The 16566-nt window shown below is 34.0% G+C and overlaps 1 protein-coding gene across 1 annotated transcript; it reads left to right on the top strand.

Moving 5' to 3' along the window:
- Positions 1–2835: 2835 nt before the first annotated feature.
- LOC148617455 (uncharacterized) lies at positions 2836–11415 on the top strand. Its single transcript, XM_088581629.1, has 2 exons — positions 2836–3165; positions 10572–11415. Exons 1-2 carry the CDS (start codon positions 2896–2898, stop codon positions 10587–10589), a joined length of 288 nt encoding a protein of 95 aa, XP_088437755.1. The 5' UTR covers positions 2836–2895; the 3' UTR covers positions 10590–11415.
- The last annotated feature ends 5151 nt before the right edge of the window (positions 11416–16566 follow it).

Genomic DNA, 16566 nt, shown 5'->3' on the forward strand with positions numbered 1-16566 from the left:
TTAAAAGAAAATCTAACATAATATCATAAAAATGTTCCACTGAAAAGGTTGGTTTGGTGAGTGCAAAACGAAAGTGAAAGTAGGGAAAATGGCTATTTATAGTTTGAGGCTACTTTTCTGTCCGATCTTCGTGGACTCACCCTATTTTCTTTGCGGGAAATTATTTTTTCACATGTCCTTAGAAATGCTACATAAGTGAAAGTTTTATTGAATCAATTTACATATTTTTTAAAAAATCCTAAAAATATGCACTTCACTATAGAAGTCTATGGGAAAATTAATACGATACTGAGACCTGGTAGTTTTGGAAAGGCACCTGATTTGTACTAAAACTCAGTAATATTTTTTTTCAGTATGTTACCATGGCTACTGGATTTTATTACAATAATCACTAAATTACTTATAAATGACTTGAACCTCCACACACCAAGGATTTCAAAAATATGCACTTTTTTTTATGTCAAAACACTAGAAATTTGAAAAATTTAAAAATGCGGACTGCCTCAAAACAGCTTTATTTCAACCAAATGAGACCAAATATTCAGAAATGACCAAACTGTATTGTACTCCCTAAACCACAGAACGATGACGGAAACGACCCAAATATTCCGTAAATTATTGATATCGAAAAAAATTAAACGAAATATAAAAATAAAAATATGTAGGCTTCCCAACCAGGACTCACATTTTGCATGATGCTTATGTGGAGTGCTACTTAAGAATTTGGCACACTTGTAAACCCACGCCCCCCCCCCCAAAAAAAAAAAAAAAAAAAAAAATCAAACGGTCTATGCTTAAATGCATTTTTAGTTTCCGTTGTTTTCCAATCCATTGCATTTAACTCCTTTGATTTGGAGTTACCCCGGATTTAGACGATAAGACCTTAACCCCTTTCCACCATGTTAGTATATGCTTGTCAAAACTTTTGGGAAAATAAAAAAAATCTAAACTTAACTAAATAATACACCCCGCCAAAAAAACCCCAAAACAAAACAAATAAACAAGCAATCAAAAATACAAACAAACAAAAACAAAAACAAGAACAAACAAAAAGAAGGAAAGAAAAACAAAATAGGACGACAACTATCGACATCAGCGCGATTTGATTATGCCCCCTTGACTGTGTTGCTTTACATCTCAAGACCGATAAAATATCGTAAAATGAGTCCAGAGTAAGTCATAAGTACAAACGCAATGCAGACAGTAACAGGTAAAATGTTTGCTTTATTATCTGAACAAAATGCATATACAAGGAAAAACACATCTTTTTCGTATCTAGCAGATGGATGGATTGCCTGACAAAGAGCTTTCGGAACATTATGCTACTACAACACATAACTTAAAATACCCCTATAAAAATACCCGTTGTGTAGTGGATAAGGCATTTATTTATGTTTTTTTTAATTTGATCAAGAACTATTTTTGAAAGGTCAAAGGAAAACATGTTGGTAAATTCAATTAGTGATTATTCTGATCAATTGTATAGTTCCAAAATTCACAATACTTATTGAAATGTCAAGAAAATGAACAGACTTTTATTAGATTTCAGCTATTGAAATTGTCTAAATAAAACATTTGCGACCTGTAAGACAACAAGCAAACGAAATTGTTCTGTAAGGGATATTCCAAACGACAGGCAGGGAATACATCACAAAACTTTGCTGAAATTTCTTCCTTGGGCCATGTCGTCATTGATATTGTCAAGTTCAGACTTACTAAGTTTAGTGCCACTCTGGCCAGATGTAAAGCTTAATTAACGCTAAATTTCGCTCGTTTCAATGTAAAGTAAAATATGCACAGAATTACGAAATAACAATTTGATGCGTGAATATATTTCATCATATAAATGCATTTACTAAATTTAAAAGTAAAAATAGAAAATGTAATAGAAAACTAAATTTGCGATATTTCCTTTTTCTTTTTCAATTCCAGAAATCATTAAAGTTACAGTGAAATGTCATGGGGCAAACTATGATTAGATTTTAACTTATTCGGTCAGGTCAAACGTTTATATATATATATATAAAAAATTCCCAACGATGTTAGAACTCAAATGTGCTATGCAAATTTTTGGTCGTTCCCTCCGCGGGACTCGAACTCAACCGCTGTGACATCTATGACAACACCGCCTGCACAAAGTCCAGCGCCCTAGACCACTCGGCCAGATGCGAACATATATATATATCAATTTTAACACGAACATCCTGCTTTTGTATCCGACATCCTAGAAAAAATTACTTGATTATGAAAGCATACATGTGCATTCATATTTCCTTCTCAGTACAATGAGTTTTTATGATTCTTATACCTGGACATAAAGGACAGGTCAAATTTGTGCTTCTGTTTGGATCAGTAGTTTAAAATACCAGTATGGAACGCACAAAGTGGATTGTGCACATGTTCCATCTATCACAATAAAACACATCCTAGAGAAGGAGAAACCGCGGCAACCAGATGGAAATGAACACTGAAGTCTAACTTGAGACATACTAGCTTAAATGTGGACGAGACAAATTGATCAGCACAAGTTGGGGACAGATGGAGGTCAAAATAACTAGGTCATTCACAATTGTTCGTATGATAAAAAATCTGTTCATCTCATGCTGGAAATTAAATTTCTTCAAAATTGATTGTGCGCTGGTAATACGTGATTTTCCCAAACTTTGTGTCTTTCAGGTATAACCACTCGGTGTAATAACGTGGATTGTATTTTTTTTTAAACTTCTTGTATTTCGTTTTTTATCTGAGCATTAAAGATGAACCAAGAATAGACATTGGATAAAATCACGGGAAACCACAGAACTGACGTAACAATCACGACGATGCTGTTAGAAACGTCCACTATACGTTGCTAGATCGTTACCTCCTTTTCAAGAGTGTAACCGTCTAAACAACATGGGTGGACTTTTTGCAAAATTAAATTGCATGAGCCAAGCAGAGGTTGAAGAAATGATATCAAGGAAGATTCAGATTGCAACAGCATCGAAACAGGAACTTCGTCCTTCGGAAGATATCATTAAAGAATTGACAACGGTTGGAATAATTCCAGTGACAGGTTCAGTTGCAGCAACATCTGGCGGACTTAAATTTGATATCGCTCCCGATGGCGTACTCCAGAGAAAGAAGCCTAGACGACTTTCAACTTTAATGAACAACAAGATTATAGTAAGACGTATCATGAAATATTGAAAGATATTATCAAGAATTTATTGGTATTACACGACTCTATTTGTTATGCCACAACACACTGTATAATACAGGTGACAAGTGCAAAAGGCTTATGAAAAAGTTCTTCCAAATATATATTAAGCTCACTAAATAGTTCTTAGCGAAAGCTGTTCAGTTAGAGTGCCCCACCGGGCGTCTTGCAGGTGTCATGTTCCAGGGCAATTTCAGCATTGGTGGACCTAATTATTTTACATTGATAAACACCACTCTGTCGTATATAGCACATCTTCCACAAGTACAGTAGCGAATAACTGTAATATATGGAACGCCTAAACTGTCTGACGAGATACACCTTTGTTTACGTGTTGTCAATTTTATATTACTTGCTGTGGTTTTATAACCACATGTGGTCATTTTGTATTTACGTTGTGTAGGAACATCTTTACATTATGTCGTTTTGTCTTTACGTTCTGCCATTTCGTCTTTACGTTGTGTAATTTTGTCTTTAAGTTATGTCGTTTTATGATTACGTTATGTCAACATATATTTACGTTGTGTGGATTTATCTTTACGTGCAGCGGTTTTCTTATAACGTGAGGTCGTTTCATCTTTACGTTATGTCGATCTCTAAATACTTTATGTGCATTTTCTTTTCTTTACGTGATGTGGACAAAAAATATTATGATGACGTATGACCTCGGAACTTTTCCATCCGGTGTAAACTTCAAATCCGTAAAAGGCAAAATAGACGTCACAACGCCGATTAGAAAAATGCTGAACGAAATACACTTGGGTAGTCTATCCAGTCACCCTAGAGTATTTATTCTATAGTAAAAAATAGCTTATTTGTTATTTACGTTCAATATTATCATAATTGATACACCTGGGACTCTGTTGATGACTTGTGGCGATTTTCGTAGTCAGAATATATTTTTTAATTCCAAAAACATGGGAGTTTCGACCAAGTAATATAAAGTTGACAACACGTAAACAAATGTGTATCTCATCAGACAGTTTAGGCGTTCCATAGTAATAAATATAATTGTATTTTGCTTTGTTATTTGATAGACATTAGGTCAATGAAAATCATGACTGTCAATCAATTCTCTACAATGACATATGACTCAAATGACATTCTGCCTTGAAGATATTTGGATGTGCTATTAACTTACTTTCTGAAAATTATATGAGTATTCTGAAAATATCTGGAACATTCCGGTAAACAAGGTGAAAACTGAAGGAACTGCAAGTAATTACTGTCATACTAAGAGACAAATTTACTGTTTGGTTTGAGTGCGGTGGAGGAAAATTAAGAGGCATTTGACTTTCAGAAAGCGTAGAATTCTTCCGCTTTATTGAGTTATGTACGAATTTATAACATTCATTACTCTATTTTTATGATGGTAAAAACATTTTGACATTTTGATTTTGACATGACATGAATCAAAAAACAATTTTTTACTCAGTATTTGAATAATAAACGCCGTTTTCTGCGACATGAATGTTGATTTCGATAAAATCTATTTCCAAGAACTCCTAATTGGATATTTGTTGTATTATTGTGGCGTAAAGAATTTGTGTGACTCTGCTTAGGTTCTTTTGGGTCTATAGACTGTCAAGTGATATAAAGTGTCTGTCCACCTAAAATCAAGCAAAATTAGAAATAAGTTGTTCAAACGAGAAAAGGTTACATATTTTTATTTATTAATAGCTTGAGGTTTTTCAATGGACGATGGTTTTTCATACAAAGCCTTCTAGTAAAAGGAATTTGACGTGAAAGTTATGGGATAAACACACGTGCTTGAAAAGAACATATATTATATCTCCGTATAAAAGACAATGATAAAGACCCCAGCAAAAAAAAAAACAAAAACAAAAACAACGAAAAACAAAAAACAAAAAAACAAAAAACAAAAAACAAAAAAAACCAAAAAAAAAAACCAAAAATAAAACAAGAAGAAACATAACATTGCATAACACCTAAAACATTATGCACAACTCATTAGAAATGATTGGACCCACTCACCATTCCTGCATGATTCTTAAGTTGGCAGCTACTACTTACCCATATAGAAATGATTGAACCCATTCACCATTCCTGCATGATTCTTAAGTTGGCAGCTATCAATTACTCATATAGAAATGATTGGACCCATTCATTATTCCTGCATGATTCTTAAGTTGGCAGCTACTAATTACTCATATAACAGTCATATTTAGACAACTTGATTTGTTTTTCGGAAGTATTGGTATAAATAAGACCATGCGCATTTGAAGTTGTGTTCAGTTTGTATTATTTGATCATTTGCTGGTTCTTTTCTGTTCTTTTCATTTAGTGCATGCTCTAACTATAATATAGGGGTGTGCACGTGAACACACATGTACTTCAAAAGGGGTGTAATGTCTTGTTTTAAGCAATACACCTGCTAGCCTTCTCGTTGGAAGTCATGCATGTTTGGTGAACGAAAAAAAAAAAGAACTCTGGATAAATTCTTGTACTCGATTTTTCAGATGATTGCAGTTTCTATTTTAACTACGATGAGGTTTTGAACAAAATGTTGTTATTCCAGTAAGTGCTAATAAACTACTTGATTAAAAACTACACAGAATAGATAATAGAACATTTAATCGTCTATTAAGACTTAGTCAAGAATTTGTGTAACCTAGACCTGGTTGTTGGACACAGACTTTAGAAATAGCAATTCACACCAATGCACACTATATTTTTTTTAAATTTGTCGTCATTAGATGTTGAAAAACATCATGGATATGGCGTCATCTTATTGTATTCTGCTTATAAAATGCATAAATTCTACTTACGAGTTTTTTTCATAACAAGTGTACAAACAATAAAAAAATAAAAAAATAAAACCGGCACTTCTACATGGCTATTAAACTGCAGAAAAGTTTTTGTAAGCAAATTATTTCAGGAAAAATATGGAAACATGCAATAATAATAAGAATATAAATAAGGCATGCGTATAATTATCATTATTAGACTATGAAAACTTTGAAAACTATCTCAAATTATTAGAACTCTGTCGCAACCGGTGTAGACAAAAGAGAAATTGAAAACTATGAAACGTCAGTTCTCATGGTGCAGATTGATACAGCGTAACAATCCATGAGTTCATGATGACGACAATAAAACTTTTGTTGTGATGACTCAAATATTGTAGCACCATAACCCTGTTAAAGAAGCGCAATTGAAAGAAGTCTGGCACGGTGCAAAAAGTCTGCATAGTTACGACAAGATCTGGTATAAATGAGTTGTGATATGAAAACTCCATATGCAGGTGCTGGATGGACATTGCCACAGATGAAAGGAAAGTTGACAATACGGAATGAAACATTATCGCGCTTGTCGTTTAGTTTGATAGTGAGTTTTTCTTTAACATCGATCTTTAAGTGTAGGTCAAGATATGAGGCTGAGTTCATAGATTGTAGTGTCCTTTGTCTCAAGCTCTTTGGGGTAGATGCGATGTACCAAATCCCCGAAACTAGGATTGTTTAAAGAAAATACGCCATTTTTGTAGCGGAAACTGATGGCTGAACAAAGTACTTTCTTTTGGATCTGGTCAGCTATAAAGTCAGCCTCATTAGAGTGGGAATAGACCAGCGAGTAGCGGAGCACAATTTGTTGCATTGGAATACCGACCGTCTATTGAAAAACACGTTTACCACACTAGACAAATATGTTCAAAAACAAAAATCAGAAATTCCAGCATTTAGAAAACATTTTCTTCGGTATATGCAGAAAATGTTTTGGAATCGTTTTTACGAAGTATGGAGAATCTCTACCAAGTACTACGTATTTTGTATCTAGGTAGTTCTATTTGTTTTCGAGTAACAACAATGTATAATGCTTTTGTAACGGGATTTCAACAGAGTTTGTTTAAAGGGTTGACGAAGGTATTAATGCTGTAATATTCCGATGATAATGTAGCATTGAGGGTTTCCAGAACTATCCACTACTACCATACGTACTGTATTAATTTATAACCTTAGATTTAACGAACGAGGAGGAATCATCTGGTCTGCCAAATCTTAATTTCATACAGCCTAGCTGGCCGAGTGGTCAAGGGCGCTGGACTTGGTGCTGGCAGTGTTGCTATAGATGTCACAGCGGTACGAGTTCGAGTCCCGAGGAGGGAACGACCAAAAATTTGCAGCGCAAATCATTTCTTTACGTTTACATATCTTTCCTGTATCAAATTGATCCGATGGAGAAGTGTAGCGGATTCGTCACATTCTGAGACACACACACACACACATATATATATAATCAAGTCTAATTACACCCCAACTCTACAATCGATGCGAGGTTGCAAATTTGCGATTAAATTTGGTCGCTCCCTCAGCGGGATTCGAATCCCTTCCCTTCTCTGACATCTATGGCAACACCACCTGCACAAAGTTCAACACTCTAGACCACTCGGCCAACTTGGCTATAGATAATATATATAGAAAGGTCTGAAAACTTCCGAACGATGTTACAATTGTCAAATTTAGTGGCCGAGTGGTCTAGGGCGCTGGACTTTGTGCAGGCGGTGCTGCCATAGATGTCACAGCGGTACGAGTTCGCAAATTTGACAGTTCTAACATCGTTGAGAATTTTCAGACCTTTCTATACGTTTACATGTACATTATCTTCCCTTATCAATTTGATCCGATAGAGCAGTGTAGCGAATAGAACTGTCAAATTTGCGAAGCATAATTTTCGGTCAACTAATGACCTCCATCAGTGCTTTAAACAAACTGAGTGTGTATGAAAATAAATGGTCTGTGAGCACAACTCATTACCTAATTACATTAATACATGTAAGGTATTTAAATTGTATTGACAGTAAACAAATATTTTGAACATTGTGGTTTGGTAATCTGAAATGTTGACTCACAGGCAGTAAAGGCTTTTTTGTTAGGTCGCTCCTGTGCCCGTTTAAGCTCTTGTGAAAAAGCTGTTAGGGTTCGCCAACATATTGGAGACCGCAGATGGGACAGTGAAGCAAATATATCAGATTAGCGCTCTTGCAGTGCACGTTACAGAATAACAGAATATTTTGTTGCTAGTGAATAATGACGAGTGGTGCATTTGTTTGCAACATTTACACTGTTTGTTACCTCAGGAGCGATTCTTCTCTGGAGTCAAGTTGAGCTTAAATATTTCAGCCCTTAAAAGCAGACTACGCAAACTGTCTGACTGTCTGAAGCTAATCATAGTTGGTTCGGGAAAGACCTTGGATAGACTTTGATTCATACCATATTCATTATATGTATATAATTGGTATGAGTATGAATATGTTTCATTATTTAACTAGCATACAGTGATTACAACACCTTTTTGCAATTTATCATGACTACATAATATGGAGTTGCAAGTCATGTGACCAATATTAACACAATTCAGACCACACAAACTGGCAGGCTCACATGCAATTTACAAGTGCATTTGTTGTATATCTCAAATTGACATGTATATTTTTTCTGTTTCATTGTGAAAAAAGTAATCGTTTTCCGTGAAGATCGGAAAAACCACATCCCCACACGTGCGTAACTCGTTGTCAAATTATTCCAAGATCATAGAAGACATCAAACACCTGTGCCTGCAATTAAAAACCGTTAAAATATTGCATAATTATTTATTTCAAGTGCTTGGAAGCCAAGTATGTAAAATAAATCGCTTTTGATGTATCTACAAAAGACACCCACATGTGAATTTCATAAACGTGGAAAACTCAGACGGACCAGTCTTCACTTTTATAAATGATGTATTCCAGGTTTTAGAAGAAGAATATGGTAATAGATGTAACGTATACAGAAAATCAAAAGAGAAAAATGTACATCGTTTTGTTACATTGGATATGGCAGCTTCTATTTTCGCAACACTTTTCTTGGTCTCGCACGATGTATTTAATGCACAAAGCTTGGCACTACAGAGCTAAATACGCGAATAGTAAAATCGGGGCGAAACGACTTCGATACCAAATAGGGATATAAAATTATAAAACTTTTCTATTTTTAAAACTTGAAAAAAAACTTCGATATATTATCATGACCTAAAGGTGGCTAATTACTATTACAAAACAAAAAATTCTAAAAAATTCTTTTGAAAAAGTGCAATTATATTTGATCAAATTTCTAATTTCGAAGAAAATGTTTGATTTATGGGATTGTTTTATACAATTCCTTAAATATTATGACAAACCTAGAGAAATTGACTCTACCTAATGAGGTTTTTAAAGTACATATCATAAACAGATTATTTATTGAAACAAGTTGGCGTGTATTTTATGTTACGGATCTCTGTAACCTTTTCCCTGAAATCTTTTTGTTGACCTCTCCGATGCTAAGACTTATATAATCGATTAAATGCGTCCATTTACATTCAATCAACAGAAGTTCTATATCAAGGGATATTTTTTCAGCCTCAACGAGGAATCCATCAAAGTGAACAGAAATAATGAGAGAATTATGAGTTTGTACGAAGAAAATATTAATCATATCAATGTTCATCACGTACAATGAAATTGATCTGCGATATCATATTCTTAGTGCTTAAAAACGTAGGAATATTAAAAGACAAAAAGAAAGAATAAGTCAAAAAGGAACAAAAACAACCATACAGACTTTCAAAATGGACGAAAATAACATAAAAACCCATAAAACATTGGAAAATGCAATAGACAGATCTCCAGAACATGAGGCAAATTATTATGAAGTAGATATAGGTGCTTAGATAGGTCAATACTATTCAATACTCACATTATTCTGCAGACCAATGGCTGTACGTAGAGGATGATATATATTCCATTCTTGGATTATGAATGATAATATTTTTTTAAGAAAAAGCAAGCAATTGCGAATTCCATTTTTTTCGAGTTAAAAGACAATTGCAAAAAGAAAAGAAAAGTGTCATTCACGTTATAGTAAAAGCAGTCGTTGACCTTTGATATTTAAGACATTGAAAAAGTACTACGACAGTAGACCCTATCAAATCGTGAATCTAGTACTGCACGTGAAGCAGCACATGCAAATACACTTCAGAAACTTCAAGAGCTTATGTATTAATAATCATAAGAAGGAAAATGACTTTAGAATGAAAGGATCATCACCAACCACTATGTAATTACTGTTCTTAAAGTGCAAAATAATCATTCAAATGCTCTTAATTCTAATAACGTTTAAGAAAGTTTTGATTACAAACATACGGCAACTGTTGCTAAATGATTTCTCTAGTGATATATTTTTATAGACAACTGTTGCTTAAGATATGTAGAAATTCAACAAACATCGCATTCATATACAAAACAGATCTTCAAAGGATTCTCTAAACTCAACGCTGTTTCTATAATTATATGACTATTAGCAGAAACAAATATTTTCCCTATTTATTGTACTTGCAGGAACAATACATACATTGAAGAGCAAAGGGTTATCTTACAAAATATTTGGATCCTCATTTAATAACAAGACAGCCTACCAAAAAGACATGAAACATATGTCACTCCTGACAGAAACAGAGATTAGTGATTTGATGAACGACATTCTTGTTTCTGTTTTGTTTTCAGCATTTTCACTATTCATCGTTCTTCTTAAAATTGTTGAAGATAGAGAGATGAGAAAAATCAAATTGAACTAACATTTATCTACTTGCTAAACCATTATCTTACAAGACGTTTGATATTTGTTGATTGTGGTTTGTTTTTGATTAACAGGTCGTACAAGCTCAAAATGAAAGAAATTATAATTAAAGTTTCAACTGGACTTTAACAATTGTTCCAATATTCTGACAGCTACTATCATATCAGTTCACAATGACCATAAACCGTCAAATACACCGTACGCGTGCCATCGCTTATATACGGAGTAACGCCAGTTTCATTTTTTAATTGATTTCTAGGAAGCATCACTCCTCACCCAATCGAGCTCTCTGTGACATTAGTAATTTAAGCCTGAATGTTAAAAGATCTGCTATTTGTATGAAATTTCTTATCTGACACAGCACACGAATTAGATTATTATTGTTTTATCTTTAGTAATCAAACTATAAATTATTGACATAATTCAAGAAGATAAACTAGGCATTCGAGTAGATAACTAGATTTAATTTCAGGGCAACGAACCAACTTACTGCATTATGATAACATAATTATATTTTGTAATTAATAGGTCAATTTATAGAGGTAAAGTTGCCACTGGCCAGCACGGTCAAATTGATCATGTGACCTCACTCCTTTCGTTGTTAGAAGGGGCGATTGTAAATAGTTACACGTATTATTTTGAATGTTATTATATTTTGATTGTAAATACGCTGCACAATTTTATATGTTTATCATACAAGTCTATAAGAGGTAACATGTTAATTAATGTATGAATATTTTTATGTATACTAGGAATCTTTGTGTATCGCTTAATGCGTGCGAGAAAATTTCTTTTATATATATATATATATATATATAAACGTCTCAGAATGTGACGACTCCATTCACCGCCTGCACAAAGTCCAGCGCCCTAGACCACTCGGCCAGCTAGGCTATATAAAAATATAGCTTTCGCTGGCCGGGTCATTCCTCCTTGTAGGATTAAACTAGGGCTGTATCTTTGTGCAGGCAGTGTTGCCATAGATGTCACAGCGGTACGAGTTCAAGTCCCGCGGAGGGAACGACCAAAAATTTGTCTAGCAAATTTGAGAGTTAAAACATCGTTGGAAATTTTTCGGACCTTTCTATATATATATTAATATTATATATTAATATATATAGTCTCAGAATGTGACGACTCTATTTGCTACACTGCTCCATCGGATCAAATTGATACAGGGAAGATATATAAACGCATAGAAAGGTCTGAAAAATTCCCAACGATGTTAGAACTGTCAAATTTGCGATGCAAATTTTTGGTCGTTCCCTCCGCGGGACTCGAACTCGTACTGCTGTGACATCTATGGCAACACCGCCTGCACAAAGTCCAGCGCCCTAGACCACTCGGCCAGCTAGGCTATATAAAAATGTAGCTTTCGCTGGCCGGGTCATTCCTCCTCGATCCGATGGAGCAGTGTAGCAAATAGAGTCGTCACATTCTGAGACGTTGTATAACATTGATTTGTTGTGACATGCATCATTAATTTGATCCTCTATCCTACATATTAACATCTAAATGAACTGTCCCGTACCACCATACATCGTGTACTAAGTTACAGCCCTAGATTAATCCTACGAGGAGGAATGACCCGGCCAGCGAAAGCTATATTTTTATATAGCCTAGCTGGCCGAGTGGTCTAGGGCGCTGGACTTTGTGCAGGAGGTGTTGCCATAGATGTCACAGCAGTACGAGTTCAAGTCCCGCGGAGGGAACGACCAAAAATTTGCATCGCAAACTTGACAGTTCTAACATCGTTGGGAATTTTTCAGACCTATATATAAATATTACTCACCTTTTTCTGTGTAATCAACTGCGATCGAAGAATTTGAATAAAGTAATTATATATATATGTTATATATATATATATATATATGTATTTTACAAATGTGCATTCTAAAAGGCCCTGTTATAGAGACGGGCAAAGATTACACAAACGGTCAGTAGCAATCGATTGTAAATCGATTTTTTGAGTAATTTTGTGTAATCGAATTTCAAGTAATTACTCACCTTTTTCTGTGTAATCGTGTAATCAACTGCGATCGATGAATTTGAATAAAGTAATTATAATTGAATTTCGATTACATGAGTATGTAAACACACACTGCTTTGACTATAACACTTTACGTAGAATGAACTTAAGTGTTCTGGGATCAGTAACTAGTAAACAAGCTTACAGGGTTGGCAAAGTATTGACTGCACGGTTTTCCATGTCGGAAACAAGGGTTTACATGGGTTGGGCAATACTCCCTGTAACGGGTGAACTAGCCAGTACTGATTAATTAATTTTTTTATACATTGTTTTCCTCTCTAGAATACAAGTTGATCACATTGAATATATATAGTCTGTTGTATATTCAATTTATTATTTTAAAATGCAATTGCTTATTAAAATTGAAAGAGACACCCTTAGGTAAATGTATAGATGAAAGGGCGAACTGCTGTAAAAATATTAGACATGTTTGTTAGACAATGCCTAGACAGTTCATATTGCCAGTGCTGTAGCTGCTATTTACAGACTTTAAAGTGTTAAACTTATGTACTCGACTACAGCTCATGTCAAAAAATGACTTAAAAATATAAAAAATAATTGAAATTAAATCGTCATTACGTGTAATTTTTTAAGCCGTAATCGATTGTTTTCAATTAAAAGTAATTGAAATTCGTTTTGATAATCGATTACACTCAATCCCTCCACAAACAACAAATAACTGAAATCGATTCAATTACTCCATGTCTGCTCTGCCGTTTTCTCTTCGATTTTCATTTCTAATCAATGATTTCTTATTTAAGTGAATAGCGTTAAGCTCTGTGGTAAGTTGTTAGGATATTGAAGTGCAAAAAGACAACGACAACTACTGATTCTACACGTGCACTCAACTAATTTCCATATAATAACCTATTCATTTGTTTGATGGTTACCCTACCGGTGCACCTGCTCCATGCTCCCAGTTTTTACTGTAGTGCGATTAGCGCGTTTGCTTTTGTTACTTTGTATGTATTGTTTTAGTTCTTTGTTGTGTATGTTTGGTATTTTCCCTTGGATTGCTTTCTTTTGATTTCCGCATTTCTGTTTGCTATTGATTTAATGTGACCTGAATCGTTAATTTGATCCCTAGAAATGGTTAACTGAAATAAATTACGTAAAGGATCAGATTTCAAAATGATATTGTTCACTAGTAGGCCATTGCTTACTTAGAGTGTTCTATCGTTACCACTTTTTGCTATCGTCCTAAAGTGTGAAAAATATGTTATTCAAGATTATAAATGTGTAAACTGCAGGACTTCATTTAATTTTAAGCTTGCAAATATCAAGTTAACTTTTCTGACTATCTGTAATGTGTTTTAGACTACATGTTAGCAGTGTTGATTTCGCAACTTCATGAAATTGTCTTTTGTTACACAAGTTGAAAAGGATATCAAATCTTAAAAAAAAAAATTTCTGTACATACATTTATGTATTATTATCTTGCATAGCGCCGACTGTTTTTTTTTCTTTTTCTGTATGCCCATATTTGTTTATTCGCGTTGTACCAACTAGTTTTTCATTAGAAAAATTAATACAATTTTAGTCAATGCCTTTAAGGGACGGAGCTATCTGTACTTTTACTCAAGTTACAGTTTACGTTTTTGAAAATGCACCGTCATGTTGTTATTTTACTGATGTCTTTACCAACGGGAATATACAAGACATTTTATAACATATTATGAGCATCTGCGGTAAAAATTAAATCACATCCGAACTACATTATCAATTCACTGAGTGATTTTTTTTCAAGAAATGTTAAGACTATGGCAGATTGAAAGGAAATAGATGATGACAGGGATAATACAAATGCCATTATGAATTATAATGTAACGAAAATGGTTTCATTCATTCAAACTACCAAGTTAAATAACAAGTTCTCTTTCACGTTTACTTCAGCACACAGTACTGTTGTAAATTTTATTGTACCCGCTCATAAAACTCGACACAGTTATCTGTCCTGTAGATCAATTGAATTTACTGAGTATTTACAAAAAATAGATAGCACCCCGCGACATATATCTCGACTATTTGAAATCGACCTGAATATCGTTTTGGTCTTTTGGCGGGTTTAAGATATACTCTGCAACTTGGTAGATATTCCTTTCAGAGCCTGGATTAACCCAGGTTAAAAGTCTGTTTGAATTACAGTGGCAACAAGTTAAAACTCTGACATCCATTGTGTTATACAGAAATAAGACTGAAAGATGTCCTTTCAAGGTTAATATCCGGAGACATAGTAATGGCACAAGGTGTGCAGCATTACGTTTTATACTCACAATATGTTAGTAGGGGGGAGGGAAACAATACTTGTGACAACACTTGTGTCAAATAGTGGTTTGAAAACTCATTAAAAGTCTTTGACAAAGTCGGGAAAAACGATATGAACTAAACCCGTTCGGAAACGGTCTTCAGTATCAGTAGCACCCCGCACAGAAACGGTCTTCAGTATCAGTAGCACCCCGCACAGAGAAATATACATTTAACTAATATGACGTACCACAAAGGCAAAATAAGAGACAGGAGTTGTAAAGGAATAAATTGTTTGCTGCAGGATCAAAAAGTTTCATCTCACTTAAAAGAAATGCCAACGAATTTATTTAAGAACGTACAGCACGTGATTTCTATATACATTTCAACTTTACAAAATTTTGTCATTTGCTTTAGTGGGAAAATAATATCAAACAAAAATGCCTGGTCTCTGTTTGCCACGTGCTTGGTATTTATGTTCAAAGAACGAACTAAACTTGCAGTTGAGTCTTGCAGAACGAAATGCAACGTTTGATGTATATTTGCTAGATAAATGCATGATTAGAATTGAAACCAGGCATGGTCACTGATAGTCGAGTCCATTATATGGTGACCCTATGTCAGGATGATTAGAAAATAATCATATTTACTTTACTTTTTTCAATCGGTAAATTCGCGGAAATTTAAATTGATCATTTGTTTTTTTTACAATGGCCTTGTTATTCACGTCTATAATTTCATCTAAAGCAACAGTGTTGATTTTCTATGATTTTCTTTTCAATTGAATTAACGACACAAATGGAAGTCTGTAGTAATACAAAAATAAAATTCTGTTTCAATGAATTATGTGTGTTACTGAGGTATGTGACTTAACCATCTTTAGATCAGTTTACGTTCAATGAACCACGCATCATGATTAAAAATACTGTTAAACATCTAGTGCAATACATCTGAATTGAATTAGAGTAAAAGTTTAAGTTATTTAGTGCAGTGATAACCGAATTGTTTTATAGGTTTTTGTCTAATTGGTAAACCTAGAGTACCTAATGTTATTGCAACTGCCTATAAATTTCTTAAATTTCTTTAACAATCGTGTTATTATTCAACGTGAGTATTTAACAGAAGAATTATTATATAACGGAGACAGATTGAGAGCGTCTTGAAATGCCAGTCACTGTTTGTAACATGATTTAACAATTTTTACTAATGTTTAAGGAGTATTACGTAATTCAACTGCACTCTGATCTGAAATAGGACACTAGAAAAGTTTATAATCGTTCCTTTTGATGATGTTTATCTTATGAAGAGTATTATTTCTACCCTCTATCGTCTTTCTAGAGAAAATATACCTTTGGTTTGTTCTTTTCAAATTAACTAAAGATTATACAAATTACGCTTATCCTACCGGTGCACCTGGTCCATGCTCACAGTTTTTAATGGACTCTGATTTGCCCATTTACTTTTGTTACTTTGTATATATTATT

This window comes from Perna viridis, chromosome 5, assembly GCF_037379345.1.
Source record: "Perna viridis isolate PV_CMFRI_1.1 ecotype Kerala chromosome 5, ASM3737934v1, whole genome shotgun sequence".
Classification (NCBI taxonomy): domain Eukaryota; kingdom Metazoa; phylum Mollusca; class Bivalvia; order Mytilida; family Mytilidae; genus Perna; species Perna viridis.